This window comes from Osmerus mordax, chromosome 28 (genome assembly GCF_038355195.1).
Source record: "Osmerus mordax isolate fOsmMor3 chromosome 28, fOsmMor3.pri, whole genome shotgun sequence".
NCBI lineage: Eukaryota > Metazoa > Chordata > Actinopteri > Osmeriformes > Osmeridae > Osmerus > Osmerus mordax.
Genome location: NC_090077.1, coordinates 674,839 through 688,701, shown reverse-complemented (window position 1 = coordinate 688,701; position 13,863 = coordinate 674,839). Strand labels below are relative to the sequence as shown.

Below are 13,863 nucleotides of genomic sequence, written 5' to 3'. Positions count from 1 at the left end.
AGTTTGATAGTGAACTTTGAATATTTAGTTTTTACAGCTCCACTGACGTTTTTCGTTGCATGGTGTTGTGTGTACGTGAAGCCTTTTCCAAATCATTTGGCCAAACTGCAGCGTTGGCAAACGGCAAACGGCGAAGCCAGACTCCGCTTCCGCGTTTTCACTCCCACCTCGAGTCCTGATGCTCGCTGTTTGCCCTCTGACTCGCACATTCAGACGTTATATCGATCGACGAGATTGCGTGCCAGATAAGGACTGTCACTTTGTCAAATATTTAACCTAGCAATGCAGAAAGGAAGATAATCTATATTCGAGGACATATCTCCTTGTCTAAACATTATTTCGCCGGAACAGTTTTTGAATAGGGTTCAAGGTAAGCTTCAACACACTGCTGTTGTTTAGCCAACTAGCTTGTCTTGCTTCTTTAGCTTCAAAGCTACTAGCCACAACTCAAATCTACTGGTTGAAATACATCACCACATTTGATCTTGAATATAAAGCATTTATGATCAAGTATTGTTAGAACACCAATCCCCAAATGTAAACATTAATTTGGTGCGGAAACGACTTAATTTGTTGGAAGTTTGACGTTCAGACTCATGGTTTGCTAAGCGGTGTAACGCAATGATTGCCAACTAGAGCTCTCACTGCGCAAATACGGTGGATTTTTCTGCTGGGTCCCATAATCTCTCCAGGAATAAACATTGTATTTGAGTTGAGTGTGTTCGCTGTGTATATGTGTTTATTGTAACTTGCAAACAGCTGGCGCTTATCTTTAGTGACTCCTGTTACTGTTTCCATAAACGGGATTCTTACAGACTCTCAGCAGCGATGCACAGCCACAAGGTGACCGTACTCGAGCTACCTTTGCTGGCTACTGTTACCATAATATGCACGCACCTGTTAACACCCTCATCTCCCTCCAAACTATTCTAGACCGTTTGACTGAGCTTAGTTCTTGAAAGTTGGAAGTTCATGTGATTATAAAGTTGAGTAGCGGGATCACCAGCACCACGGTTGTTCTCTCATCTAACTTAAATGTGTGTGTGTCTGTCCAGCCTGCAGGCAGCCATGGGAGCGCTGGTGAACGGGAGGAGAGGGGGTCGGTCTCCCCCTCTCATGATTGGAGCTCTGATTGCCTGCATCCTTGTCCTAGGTTTCAACTACTGGGTCTCCAGCTCTCGTAACCTGGAACTACAGGTGTGTGTGTGTGAAAGAGAGAGAGAGAGTGTGTTTGAGTGAGAGAGAGCAAGCGTGTGTGATGTTTGCTTAAATCAAGCTGGTAGACATACACAGTAGATTAGAATATACTAGATTATAACCCCACACACCGTCTACAAACAAACAAAACCCCCCTTCTACCCCCCCCTACTCCCCCCCTGTCACCGCACGCGTGCAGACGAAGCTGTATGAGCTGGAGAGCCAGGTGCGGAGGGGTGCGGCGGAGCGAGGAGCGGTGGAGGTGAAGAAGAATGAGTTCCAGGAGGAGGTGCAGAGGCAGAAGGAGCAGATCAGCCGCATAGAGAACCTGTACAAAAGACAGCTGGAAGGAGCGCAGAACACCTGCACCCAGGAGCGGGTAGGAGACACACACACACATACACACACACACACACTAACTACAGAGCGTTTATGGTAGAGGCAGCAGGTCAAACCTAGTCACCAGGTCGTAGTAAAGACGGGTGATGTGAGGCCCTGAGATAAGCCTGGCCTCAGGCTTCCCTGCTAAACAGGATCTCAGTTTTATCTTGGTGATAACATTCCCCAGCTGTTCTCTCTCCTGTTGTCTCTCTCTCTCTCTGCTTGTCCTGAGGTCACCCTACATCTGTTTCAACACTCCACAAGTCAGGACCTTTTTTAAATAGTTAAGGGATGTGTAAAAAATAAATTAAAAAAACTCCCGAACATAATTAAATAAACAGAGGAACATGGGAGTCCTCGTTCTACGAAACTATTTTATGCAGTTCTGTTTCTGGATGTGTGTGTGTGTGACTGACTGATGCCATGTGCACTAATTCCCACCTGAGAGATGACGCCATGGCAGCCAGCTCAGGGACCAGGGACCATCTGTTTCTCACACACACACACGCACACGCCCTGCATGTGTTCACAGTGTGTGTGTTTACCTGCAGGGGCCCTTGCAGCTCAATGTCTCCACCAGTACCAAGACGATACAGGATCTCAAGGGTGGGAACCTTCTTCTTCCTTACTTCCTTTCTCTCTCTTTTGTTTGCCTTTTTTCTATCGCTCTTTCTGTTGCTGACACAAGGTTTCTTGTGCCTATCTGCGTTTGTGCTGCGAAGAAAACTTGATAATGATTGAGGGAGTTGGGTTAGTAATCAGAAGGTTGCCAGTTCGATTCCCGGCTGTGCCAAATGACGTTGTGTCCTTGGGCAAGGCACTTCACGATACTTGCCTCGGGGGAATGTCCCTGTACTTACTGTAAGTCGCTCTGGATAAGAGCGTCTGCTAAATGACTAAATGTAAATGTAATTGTATCTGTGTGTGTGTCTGTGTGTGTGTGTGTGTGTATCTGTGTGTGTGTGTGTCTGTGTGTGTGTGTGTGTTTGAACAGTTCAACTGAACCAGCTGAACGACGACCTGGGCAAGGTGCAGAAACAGCTACAGAGTTGCCATGGTGACCTAGACACTCTAAACAAGAAACTCACCTACGACATGTAAGACTCCCAGCACAATACGCTGCGCCCACAAATCAGCTCTGCAGCCCACGACCTGGAAGACATCATGCTGTGTGTGTGTGTGCGTGTGTGTGTGTGTGTGTGTGTATAGGACGCAGTGTAACACTCAGATCCTCGCCCAGAGGGAGGAATGTGCTGAGAAGCTCGCAGCCGTCAAACAGGAAGCACAGAAGAAGACAGCCAAGTCGAAGCCGGCCGTCTCCTCACAGGTGCAATACCCAGTCTCCCCTGACCTCTGACCCTTACTCTGCTGTTGTCTCAATCCTGATCTGTTCAGCCTAGTCTAGAACCAGGAAGCCAAAAAGAATTCCGCTTGTCACAACACTCCTGAGTCATCACTATGGTTGCAACTTCCTGTTTCCTGTTCAGGTGAACGTGGTTCCCACGGGGAAGGCCAGCACCTCAGGGAAAGTGGGCGTGGTCGACAAGGAGGAGCCAGGGAGGGCGGGGCTTGACGATACTAAGACCACACCGGTCCTAGGCCACACCCCCGAGCTCCCCCCGCTCGATGCCATGGCTGGGGGACCAGATGCTCCAGAGATGCTGACCAATGAGATCCTAGTAGACACAGGTACAGGAAGTAGATGGTTGTTATTTGAAAGATACAGGATGTAAACGACTACGGTAGTGCACGTGGCGTGCCTGGTTTTAACCGAACTCTGGTGATTGTGTGAAGGTCTGGAGACTCCAGATTTGACCCCTGTGAAAGAGCTGTCCAAGCCAGAGTTTAGTCCCTCAGTAGAGGGAAAGCAGCACCTAGACTCTCCTGTAGAGGGTGCTGTGGGGCCAGGGGAGGAGCCCATAGGTCACATCCTGAAGAAGAACCAGGTGAAGGACGATAAGGTGGAGGTCTTGGACACACACGGAGGGATCCAGCCAGAAGGTATGATAGAACTACACGCACACACACGTGTTTAACTACACACTCACACATATAACAAACACACACAATTGCTCATACTTCCACAGCACTCTAGAAGACCATTTTCGTCCGAAGTATTTTATCTGTTCTCTCCCCCCTCCTCCTGGAGACATCCTGATTGGCCAGGACAAGGGTGAGGACACTCCTATTGGTCAGAAGGTGGACAACCCTGAGGACTATGACGCAGATGAGCAGATAGTGGGCGGAGCCGACCAAGAGAAACGGAACACACTGGCTGAGAATATAGGTGAGGGGAGTGTGTGGGGAGAGATCTTGTGTACGGGGAGAGATGTTGTGTACATGGATGCAGGTGGTAAAGGTGTGTGTGTGTGTGTCCGGCACTAGATAAGGAGATGGAGGTGTGTGTGTCCGGTGCAAGATAAGGAGATGGAGGTGTGTGTGTGTCCGGTGCAAGATAAGGAGATGAAGGTGTGTGTGCGTGTGTGTCCGGTGCTAGATAAGGAGATGGAGGACGAGGAGGCCGACTACAATGGCGACGACGAGAACGAGGGAGAGTTTGAGGCGGACAAGATGGCCGAGCTCGCCCAGATCTAAGGTACACACACTCACACACACATTTTCTATTCATTCCACATACCTGTTGTCTGAAGACCCTCTCTGGTTTGGTCTCGCAGGGTGAAGTGTGTGGAGAAGATGCCTCTGCCCCCCCCCCCCGGACACACGCCCACATACTCACACCTCCAGAATCACCAACCGTCACAGAGTGCTTCTTCACAGCCAGCTCCTTGAACACTTCCAGCACAGTAGGACGCAGTCCAAACCAGGACTACGCTCTACAGCCCCCCCCCCCCCCCCCCCCACACACACACACACACACACACACACACACACACACACACTCCTGCTCCTAAAGGGACGGTATCTCACAGGCTGCCTTAACCCAAGTCACTCCAGCCCTCCACAGCAAACACAGAGCTGGGGGACAAACATGGACCTGGAGACTCTGAACTGTGGTAGAAACTGTGGGGAAGGATTCACGGTTGTGTGTGTGTGTGTGTTAATGATAAATCTGTCACTAGCTAGAGAAAGTGTGTTCTTAGGTGTAAAAGGATTTAGACAGATAGCTTAATTTACGGTCGTCATCCATTACCTTGAGTGATCTTCCTGACTCCAAACCAAGCCATAAGGCCTAGTCCTACAAGTCACACTAAGAGTTTCTACCATTTTTAAGATCCCATGACAACGTTGTTGGTTTCCACCATCTTCTTTTGATCTGTCCATTGGCCTAAAATCTCCCATGACGAGGATGAGGGGTTAAGGGTTGGTTTGGGGTCGAATGCCGTTTTTTTTTTTTAAACAATGTAAGATTCACTGTCATAGAAGTGCAGATAACTCATCATAATAATCCTGATCATCCATTTAGCTCCTGAACTATGTTAGTCATATCCTGCTTTAGACTCGGACCATTATTTCTCAAATCTTTGGGAGTAACTTGGTTGTGTTTCACACTGTGTAAGACAACGCCGTTCAGTCTGATTTAGCCTGAACCACGATAGATGAGCTGTATGTAGGATTTTAAAACGATTTATACACTATTTCCAGTATCGTCTGATATGGCTGAGCCCTGTGAGGCCAGAAGGTTAAAGGTCGGGTGTCCGACTCGTAGAAGAAAGGTTTTTCTTCTTAACTTATTCATCGTATTGAGAACTTTTTTTATTTAATTGTGTTGGTCGCATGTCGTCTGGCTGTGTGTCAGGTTGTGATCTTCCCCTAGTCCGGTGGTTCTCAACCCTGGTCCTCAGGGACCCCCCGTCCTGCCTGTGTCCCTTCATGGCTCTGGGACTGTTTGGTGGAGGAACACACCTGGGAACCGCGTTACACCCAGAGAGGGCTGCTTTTGTCGCATGATTTTGTACAATGGATTCTTTCCTGTTTCATGATTTCATATTCGTTTCCACGCTGTGCCGAAATGTACACATTAACAGTTAAATAATCATAGGTTTTTATTGAAGAAATTAACAGAAGGACAACAAGGAAATAAACAATTTAGATACCATGATCAAATTTGTCGCTTTTGAGGCATGGCTGGTTATTGTAGTCTTTTGTAGATTCCTGGGACTTCAAGTGGTAGTTTTATTAACCGAGAGCAAGCCTTGGTGCTGGTCAAATCCAGTTACCCAGATTAAGCTTTCTCTTAAGAAACAATATCATCCTTCGATGACAGTGCCTCAACGATTAGATGGCACCTGTGACGGGGAAACCAGGACACTGTCCGTCCAGGCAAGCAGACACACTCTCACACACACACCCCCACACACAGGAGCCCAAAGGGAGTCTCTCTGGAGGGTCTTGATGGTGGGGATGGGGCTGGGAGGAGGGGGCACGGAGGGGGGGATCTGTCGAGGTGAAACCCAGGTGTAGGAATCTCAGATGATCTTGACCACAGGGAAATACTTGTGAGCTGAGAAGTCAAACTCAGGAAGGACCTGGAGGAGAGAGAAACATGGGTAGAGAGACAGAGGAAGGACAGAGAGAGAGATGGGTAGAGAGAGAAAGGAGAGACATGGGTAGAGGGACAGAGAGAGAGATGGGTAGAGAGAGAAAGGAGAGACATATGGGTAGAGGGACAGAGAGAGAGATGGGTAGAGAGAGAAAGGAGAGACATATGGGTAGAGAGAGAGGGATAGAATCATCACTGAGAACCTTTTAACAGCAATACTCCTGACATCCTGTCATCCAGCCAGCCAGACAGGTCTGGCCTCACCAGGAGAGGCAGACGGGTCTGGCCTCACCAGGAGAGGCAGACGGGTCTGGCCTCACCAGGAGAGGCAGACGGGTCTGGCCTCACCAGGAGAGGCAGACGGGTCTGGCCTCACCAGGAGAGGCAGACGGGTCTGGCCTCACCAGGAGAGGCAGACGGGTCTGGCCTCACCAGGAGAGGCAGACGGGTCTGGCCTCACCAGGAGAGGCAGACGGGTCTGGCCTCACCAGGAGAGGCAGACGGGTCTGGCCTCACCAGGAGAGGCAGACGGGTCTGGCCTCACCAGGAGAGGCAGACGGGTCTGGCCTCACCAGGAGAGGCAGACGGGTCTGGCCTCACCAGGAGAGGCAGACGGGTCCGCAGGGTTTAGTACAAAGTGACAGCAGGTGCGTCAATTCGCAGTGATCGGCATGTAACCATAGCGACGTTGAGGACGCGTTACCTTGGTTTCCTTCTTGTGGCCTCCAGCCAGCAGTTTCATCACCACGATGTTGGGCTTGGCCACTTTCAGGATCCGGGTCACCTGCAGCAACAACAGACAGTCAACACCTGGAGCAACAACAGACCACAGCAACAGACACCTGGAGCAACAACAGACCACAGCAACACACAGACACCTGGAGCAACAACAGACCACAGCAACACACAGACACCATCACTAAAACCACCATCCTAATCAAGAACTACTTTAACCAGGTGAGTGATGTCAGCAAGAGGTCGTGAGGGGTGCTGACCTCAGGGTCGGGGACTGGCACGTTCTCCAGGATGAGCTTGGCCTGCTGGAAGTGCTTGCTGGCTGCCAGGTACAGGTCAGCTGACTGAGGGGGAGGGCTGTACTTCTTCAGATCAGACATCTCCTACAGGACAGAGGGGGCGTCAGTCACTGTAGAGAACCTCATTGGTGGAGAGAAAGGCGTCAGTTACTAGGGAAGGAACCTCATTGGTGGGCAGGGATTTGTAGTCCAAAAGTGCTTCCTGTGTTACTTCCTGACCCCTCACCTCCATATACAGTAGTGTGATTCACAGAGTCACTTTGTAACTGGTCAGAAACTGAATATGCGTCATTTTAACTGTGTGAATGTGTGTGTGTTAGCCGAGCGCTGCTCCACTCTACCTTGAACTGGATGTAGTGCACAGGAGGGGGCGTGACCACGCTGTTGAAGGGGGCGAAGCGATGCTCGTACCGAACCTGCTCGCTGTCCAGCTCAAACTGGGGCTTACGAACCTTCCCATCCATGTCCAGGGCTATCATGGTCTGCAGGGAGGGAGGGAGAGAGGGAGGGAGAAGAGAGGGGGAGGAATGAAAAGTGGGAGAGAGAGTGAGAAGGGAGAGAGGGGGGGAGAGAGGGCAATGAGAATGTGTCACAATACTGATAGCAGTACGTGTATGATATTAATAGTGTGTGTACATGTTAGCCAGCATACCTTGTACATGCCAGCACACATGTTCTGGTAGGCTTGGCTCATCGTGATCTCTCTGCCGAGGGGACGAGCTGGGGGAGAATACAAACGCACACTAAGATACAGAACCAGCCATTCTTAATTTTCTCTCCTCACCCCCATCCTCTCCTCTTCTGATCCACATCCTCACCCCCATCCTCTCCTCTTCTGATCCACATCCTCACCCCCATCCTCTCCTCTTCTGACCCACCTCCTCCCTCCTCACGCCCATCTGACCCACCTCCTCCTTTCTTCTTCTTCTTGGTTTTCTTGCTGCTGCGCCCTCTCTGCTGCTCCTCCAGGACTCTCTCCTCGGCCATCTGGGAGCTGTCCGCTCGGCTCAGCGTCGACATCAGCCAGGCGTACAGGAACTCCGACAGGTACCTGACACACACACACCATATGTTCACCAGTACTCTACTACTGCTTGTACTGTACTGGAGTAGTCCCTACAAGTAGATGTATCAGTACTCGTGCAGTACTCACCAGTAGATGTAGTAGTACTCGTGCATGCTGTAGAGCTCCAGCTCAAAGCCGCTCAGCAGGTAGTGGATCATGATGCGCAGGTTGTGGTAGAGGATCCAGGTGCCCAGGCAGGCCAGATGCTGCCGCTGAGGCTCCAGCTTCATAAGCAGGCTGTGCAGCGCCGCGTCCACCTTCTCTGCCTGCAGGGGGCGCCCCAGGAGCCGGGGGAGTGAGGGGGGGAGATGAGGGGAGGGTGGAGGGGTGTGTGTGGAGGAAAGGAGAAGGGAAGTTAGGGGATTGTCCATGACAGAGAAATGAGCATCCTGAACACACGCACGCATACCTCATCCTGCAGTGTGGCAAACTCCTCCAGGATGTGCCCCAGCTTGTCTCTCTGGCGAGCACGGTTGTGTCCATGGATCTGGATGAGACTGCAGAATGGCTTCAGGGGGAGGGAGGGAGGGAGGGAGGGAGGGAGGGAGGGAGGGAGGGAGGGAGGGAGGGAGGGAGGGAGGGAGGGAGGGAGGGAGGGAGGGAGGGAGGGAGGGAGGGAGGGAGGGAGAAAGGGAGGGAGGGAGGGAGGGAGGGAGGGAGGGAGGGAGGGAGGGAGAAAGGGAGGGAGATGAGTTTACATGTTATCAAGACGGCATCTCTGGCAGCGGGGTCTTGATACTTGAGGATGGAACAAAAATGTGTGTGTGTGTGTCTTACTCGGGAACAGTGTGTGACGAAGGAGTCGATGTAGTCCTTGGCTTGGTGGTTGTTATAGAGACAGCACCTGTTAGCCAAGAGAAACACGCATCACACAGAACTCCCAGCTTACTGAATACGCTTACACATCAGGAAATGTTCATATACTAGTCCTAGTGCACACACATACACACTCAATGACTTACTTGGAAGAGAGAACAGGTGGGCTGACAAAGTACCTCAGGGCATCTTTAATCATATCCTGCATGAGGTGAGTCCCAAACACCTTCTTATTGTCTATCAAGAAGGTCGTCTAGCAACACAGGAGAGAGCGGTCGAATCTGGGCCAATCACGGGACAGGACACAAGGAGGCGTGCTCAGGTCGCACCAATCAGAGACGGGAGAGGCTGCTTACCTGGAGCAGAGATCTGGAGAGGACGCAGGGAGACTGCTCGCTGAACTCGCAGAAGAAGTCCTGTGGGCAGAAGAAGAAGAGATGATTGGAGGACTCCAGGGGGAGCATCAGGAAGCAGACGGCCGCGGGGTGACACGGCGGGCCGCTCTCACCAGGATGCCGTGCAGGTTGGTGGTGCTGATGACCTCACACACGTTCCTGATGCGGTCGATGAGCTTGCCGAAGTAGCCGACCATGCTCTCCCGCTTGATGATCTTGGCGTAGCGGGGAAACGTGGGCGGCAGCAGACGCTGGTTCACCAGAGGTTCGAACCCCATCATGATGGGGTGGTCTGGGGGGGGCGAGGGAGGAAGTGCGGTTTGGGTGGGGGATGGAGAGAGTGTGATCGAGTGACAGGAAAGGCAGAGGAGAGAGAGGGTAAGACATGGAGGATCAATCGAACCTGGGTCCCTTTGCATTAAAGCACCTCTGGGTCAGCAGCGTGTGTGTGTGCGTGTGTGCGCGTGTGTGTGTGTGCCTTCATCGCTGTGAGTGTGTGTGTGTGTGTTACCTCCTTTCGTGGTGTCGTTCTGGGACTGGATGCCGTACTCCAGGCTGGAGTGGATGAAGGGCAGGAGGTCTGCAGCCTGGGCCATCAGCTTCTGGGCCTCACTCACTGAGCTGGTCTGGTAAACATCCACCAGGATCAATTCACTGAGCTAGTCTGGGTTACCTCTTCCTTGTGTGTGTGTGTGTTACCTCTTTCTTAGTGAAGGCCATCAGCGCGGTGAGCAGCAGCCTTGTAAACTTTATTCTGTTGAAAAGTGCAGAACACTGCTGATGCTGGAAAAGGAGGGACAGGAACAGGTTAATGACACACACACACACACACACACAGACCACACCTTCATCATAGCCTTTGAGGGGACACATATTTAGGCCACCCAGACCACCCAGACCCAGGAGTCAGTTATGATGGGACCATCTGGTCCTGGGTTCTACTGCCGCAGCTGCACATTCCAGCCTTCTGGCCTGGGACCCGGGCCCAGTCCCACGACCCAACCCACCCTGGGGCAAGAGAGAGGGCGAGAGAGGGCGGGAGAGGGAGAGAGAGGGCGAGAGAGGGTGAGAGAGAGGGCGAGGGAGAGAGAGAGGTGGAAACCAGGGAGGGTAGAGAGAGAGAGAGAGAGAGAGAGAGAGAGAGAGAGAGAGAGAGAGAGAGAGAGAGAGAGAGAGAAAGGGAGACAGAGGTGGAAATCAGGGAGGGTAGAGAGAGAGAGGGACAGAGAGAGAGAGAAAGGGAGAGGGAGACAGAGGTGGAAACCAGGGAGGGTAGAGAGAGGATGGAAAGAGTGTGGTAGACAGGGAGGATGATGGAGAGAAGAGAGAGACAGACCTCCAGCTCCACCTCCGGGTCCCGCTGCTCTCCTTGCCTGGTGCGTGTGCTCTGAGGGAGAGAGACAGGTTAGTGTGCGTGTTCTCTGAGGGAGAGAGACAGGTTAGTGTGCGTGTGCTCTGAGGGAGAGACAGGTTAGTGTGCGTGTTCTCTGAGGGAGAGACAGGTTAGTGTGCGTGTTCTCTGAGGGAGAGAGACATTGGATCACATTCAATCAGTGATTCATTAAGTTATTTGATCAGTGTTCTATAGACAGATGCACACACCTTGACTCTTCTTTGCAACTCATCCTCCACATCCTTCAGCATCCCTGTTCACACAGAGGAGACGATTACTCAGGTTATATTTAGGTAGATTCAAACACACTCCATTTTTTTTTTTAAGATATGTTTGGGCCTTTTTAGGCTGTATAGGAGATGTACAGTTAGAGAACAGGCAGGAGATGTAGGTAAGACATGTAGAATTTGACTGAGCCGGACAATCACTTACCTGTGACTCGTAGGTCTGTAACATTGTTGGCCATTTTGAAACCATAGGTCATGGCCTGGAAATCCTCCTGAAGAACATACAAAACCAGCCTGGTTTAGGCGACCAGGTACACACACACACACACACACACACAGAGAGACTGAGCTTACCTCTTCAAACACAGCAGCTTTGTTGACCTTCTCGCGGGCGATGTCGCACACCTTGAGGATACCCAGAGTAAAGGCCTTGAGGGCGGGGTCTTCTATGAGGTCGGGGTTGTGGACATACAGACAGGTGAACACCGTCTGGGCCAGGGAGTGGCCTTCCAACCACGTGATCTACAGACGCGGGCCGTAACGACAGACACACACCAGGTCAGTACAACCTGGGGGACAAGCTGTGTGATTGCAAGTGTTCATGTGACGTGAAGAGGAAGTGATGGAAGTGAAACAGGAAGTGAAGAGGAAGTGATGGAAGTGAAACAGGAAGTGATGGAAGTGAACCAGTTTCTGTCAGAGTAACTGACCAGGCAGCAGAAGCAGGTGTCCATGATGCCGATGAGCTCAGGAAGGCTGAGGTCGCTCACTCGGATCGTACCATCCTGGAGAGCGGAGGGGGGGGGAAAGCGAGAGAGATATATAAAGTAGAGGGGTTGAATATATAACTTTTGCCTATTTGAAAACGTTCTCAGATCCAGTGACCTTGCCTGACAGTGACCTTACCTTGACCGCCTGTTCGAAGTTCAGCACCTTCCTGTTGACCTGGTTGCCTATCATGCCAGCATCCATCTTAGGGTCCATCATCTCGATAGCAGACATGGCCTCAAACAGACCGAACCTGTACGCAGAGACCTGGTTACAGAGCCCGACACACAGACAGTGTGTGTGTGTATGTGTCAGAGATCCTCATATACTCACAGTTTGTCATGGAGTAGCTCCCCAAGGTTAAGTTCTATAAAAACATAAAACAAACAATCTAAGCATTTGCTCAACTGTAATCCTAAACTTGCCCGACCGCATTTCAAGTGTGCATCACATTCCAGAGTGCCCAAAGCAGATAGATCAAATGTTCTACACCTTTCCAAACTCTCTCACTCTTCCGGCACTATGACTTCTTCCATAAAGCGACATGGTTTCACCTAAACTTAATCAGCACTTGAAGAACACACACACACACGCACCTTTGCATGCCCCTTTGAAGTCGTGTGTGATGTCCACCCAGTTTGCATTATTCTTCATCTTCTCTGGGATTCCCAACCCCCAGCCAGCATCGTCTTCATCGACAGACGACTTCATTACCATGGCGACGGCTGCAGTAAACGAGAGTGGGAAACGTCTTCAGAAAACACTGTCCTGATGAGCCTCACTAAGACTCAATGGCGTGCCACAATGTCAGACAACGCTAATGGAAAGCTATAAAATGGCTTCAGGATTAAGTCTTAAAGTTTGTGAGAGAAAATCAAAGAAAACAGTGGGAATCAGGTTCCTTGGCTGTATGGGGAGTCAGGTGGCTGAGTGGTTAGGGATTCGGGCTAGTAATCAGAAGGTTACCGGTTCGATTCCCGGTTGTGCAAAATGACGTTGTGTCCTTGGGTAAGGCACTTAACCCTACTTGCCTCGGGGGAATGTCCCTGTACTTACTGTAAGTCGCTCTGGATAAGAGTGTCTGCTAAATGACTAAATGTAAATGTAATGTATGAGTTAAAACAGGCGTTTTGGAGTAGCGGTGAAGTCCAAGACTGACAGGTCATATAAGGGGGTGATCGAGAAGTCATTTGTGCCGCCTCACCCATCCGTCAAGCATTAACGTCAGGCAACACGGGGGGACTAGGACAAAGCAGTTGATGCCAAAAATGGCCTTGAATTTACTGAACTGTGGACGTGAGTGTAATGGAAATCTTAGAGGAGTAAATCTGAGGGGCTGTCAACGGCGCTCCAACGCATCTCAGTTGGAGCCCTCAGCAAAGGCTGGCGCAATAGGTTGTATGGGTTCTGATCAGGCTGAATCTGAGATGTGAATCTAGCTAGTGCAGGTCCAAAATATCAGTCCCATTGGACAGAACTACGCACAAAAGTGTTTACTAAGGTATAATTACGCATCTGAAATAAAGCGTTCATATTTAATGCCAGTGCACATTTTTGTTTAGATGATTAGCCAAGCATGATAAACAGCATCACATTTTAGCATGCTAGCAAGCCAGCTAACTAGGTCTCTCTTGACATTGGTTATTCTACATCAACGAAACGTACCAATTCATAATACCATGCATTCCAAGATATGCTATATACTATTAGTAGTATTGTTGTGCATTTGAAATACGACCACTAATATATATATATGGCTCTTTTGATAGAAAATTGATTACATACCTTGCTAATTATCATGTAGCTATTCTACCCGAAGTCAATGGATGAAGGCGCATTGGTGTGACGTCATGTGCCCGTTGTTCCTTGGGATATGGTGTCGTATTGTTGTGAATATTACGAACAATGCTGGCTTCTCTTTACATGTTCTGTTTATCAGTTAATACATTTTACTTACTGATTTATTCACAATATGGTTCCGTTTGTCTGGGGTTATTTGGTAACTTTTAGGCAACGTCTTAATGGAAGTAAACCATGTCTTCATCTTTTCGCCTCGCGTCTTAAAAACTACATTTCGCTAGACTT

The 13,863-nt window shown here is 50.3% G+C and overlaps 2 protein-coding genes across 4 annotated transcripts; one reads left to right on the top strand and one right to left on the bottom strand.

Moving 5' to 3' along the window:
- Positions 1 to 198: 198 nt before the first annotated feature.
- Positions 199 to 4,442, top strand: golm1 (golgi membrane protein 1). The gene is made up of 11 exons (XM_067231241.1): positions 199 to 370; positions 1,056 to 1,197; positions 1,397 to 1,576; positions 2,130 to 2,184; positions 2,573 to 2,675; positions 2,788 to 2,905; positions 3,066 to 3,267; positions 3,373 to 3,579; positions 3,728 to 3,865; positions 4,076 to 4,174; positions 4,254 to 4,442. Exons 2-10 carry the CDS (start codon positions 1,069 to 1,071, stop codon positions 4,171 to 4,173), a joined length of 1,230 nt encoding a protein of 409 aa, XP_067087342.1. The 5' UTR covers positions 199 to 370; positions 1,056 to 1,068; the 3' UTR covers position 4,174; positions 4,254 to 4,442.
- A 1,122-nt stretch (positions 4,443 to 5,564) lies between these two features.
- Positions 5,565 to 13,597, bottom strand: naa35 (N-alpha-acetyltransferase 35, NatC auxiliary subunit). Of its 3 annotated transcripts, none has more exons than XM_067231238.1 (23): positions 13,564 to 13,597; positions 12,375 to 12,503; positions 12,112 to 12,145; positions 11,917 to 12,031; positions 11,721 to 11,795; positions 11,365 to 11,532; positions 11,216 to 11,282; positions 10,993 to 11,036; positions 10,727 to 10,777; positions 10,090 to 10,173; positions 9,902 to 10,016; positions 9,504 to 9,682; positions 9,352 to 9,411; positions 9,142 to 9,248; positions 8,957 to 9,023; positions 8,589 to 8,687; positions 8,267 to 8,445; positions 8,022 to 8,164; positions 7,766 to 7,833; positions 7,455 to 7,595; positions 7,075 to 7,197; positions 6,783 to 6,863; positions 5,565 to 6,065 (listed from the first exon to the last, which is right to left on the bottom strand). In XM_067231238.1, exons 2-23 carry the CDS (start codon positions 12,493 to 12,495, stop codon positions 6,006 to 6,008), a joined length of 2,181 nt encoding a protein of 726 aa, XP_067087339.1. In that variant the 5' UTR covers positions 12,496 to 12,503; positions 13,564 to 13,597; the 3' UTR covers positions 5,565 to 6,005. The 3 variants fall into 3 exon arrangements, with proteins under 3 accessions (XP_067087339.1, XP_067087340.1, XP_067087341.1); XM_067231239.1 differs by lacking the exon at positions 13,564 to 13,597 and adding an exon at positions 13,444 to 13,558; XM_067231240.1 differs by lacking the exon at positions 10,727 to 10,777.
- Positions 13,598 to 13,863: the final 266 nt, after the last annotated feature.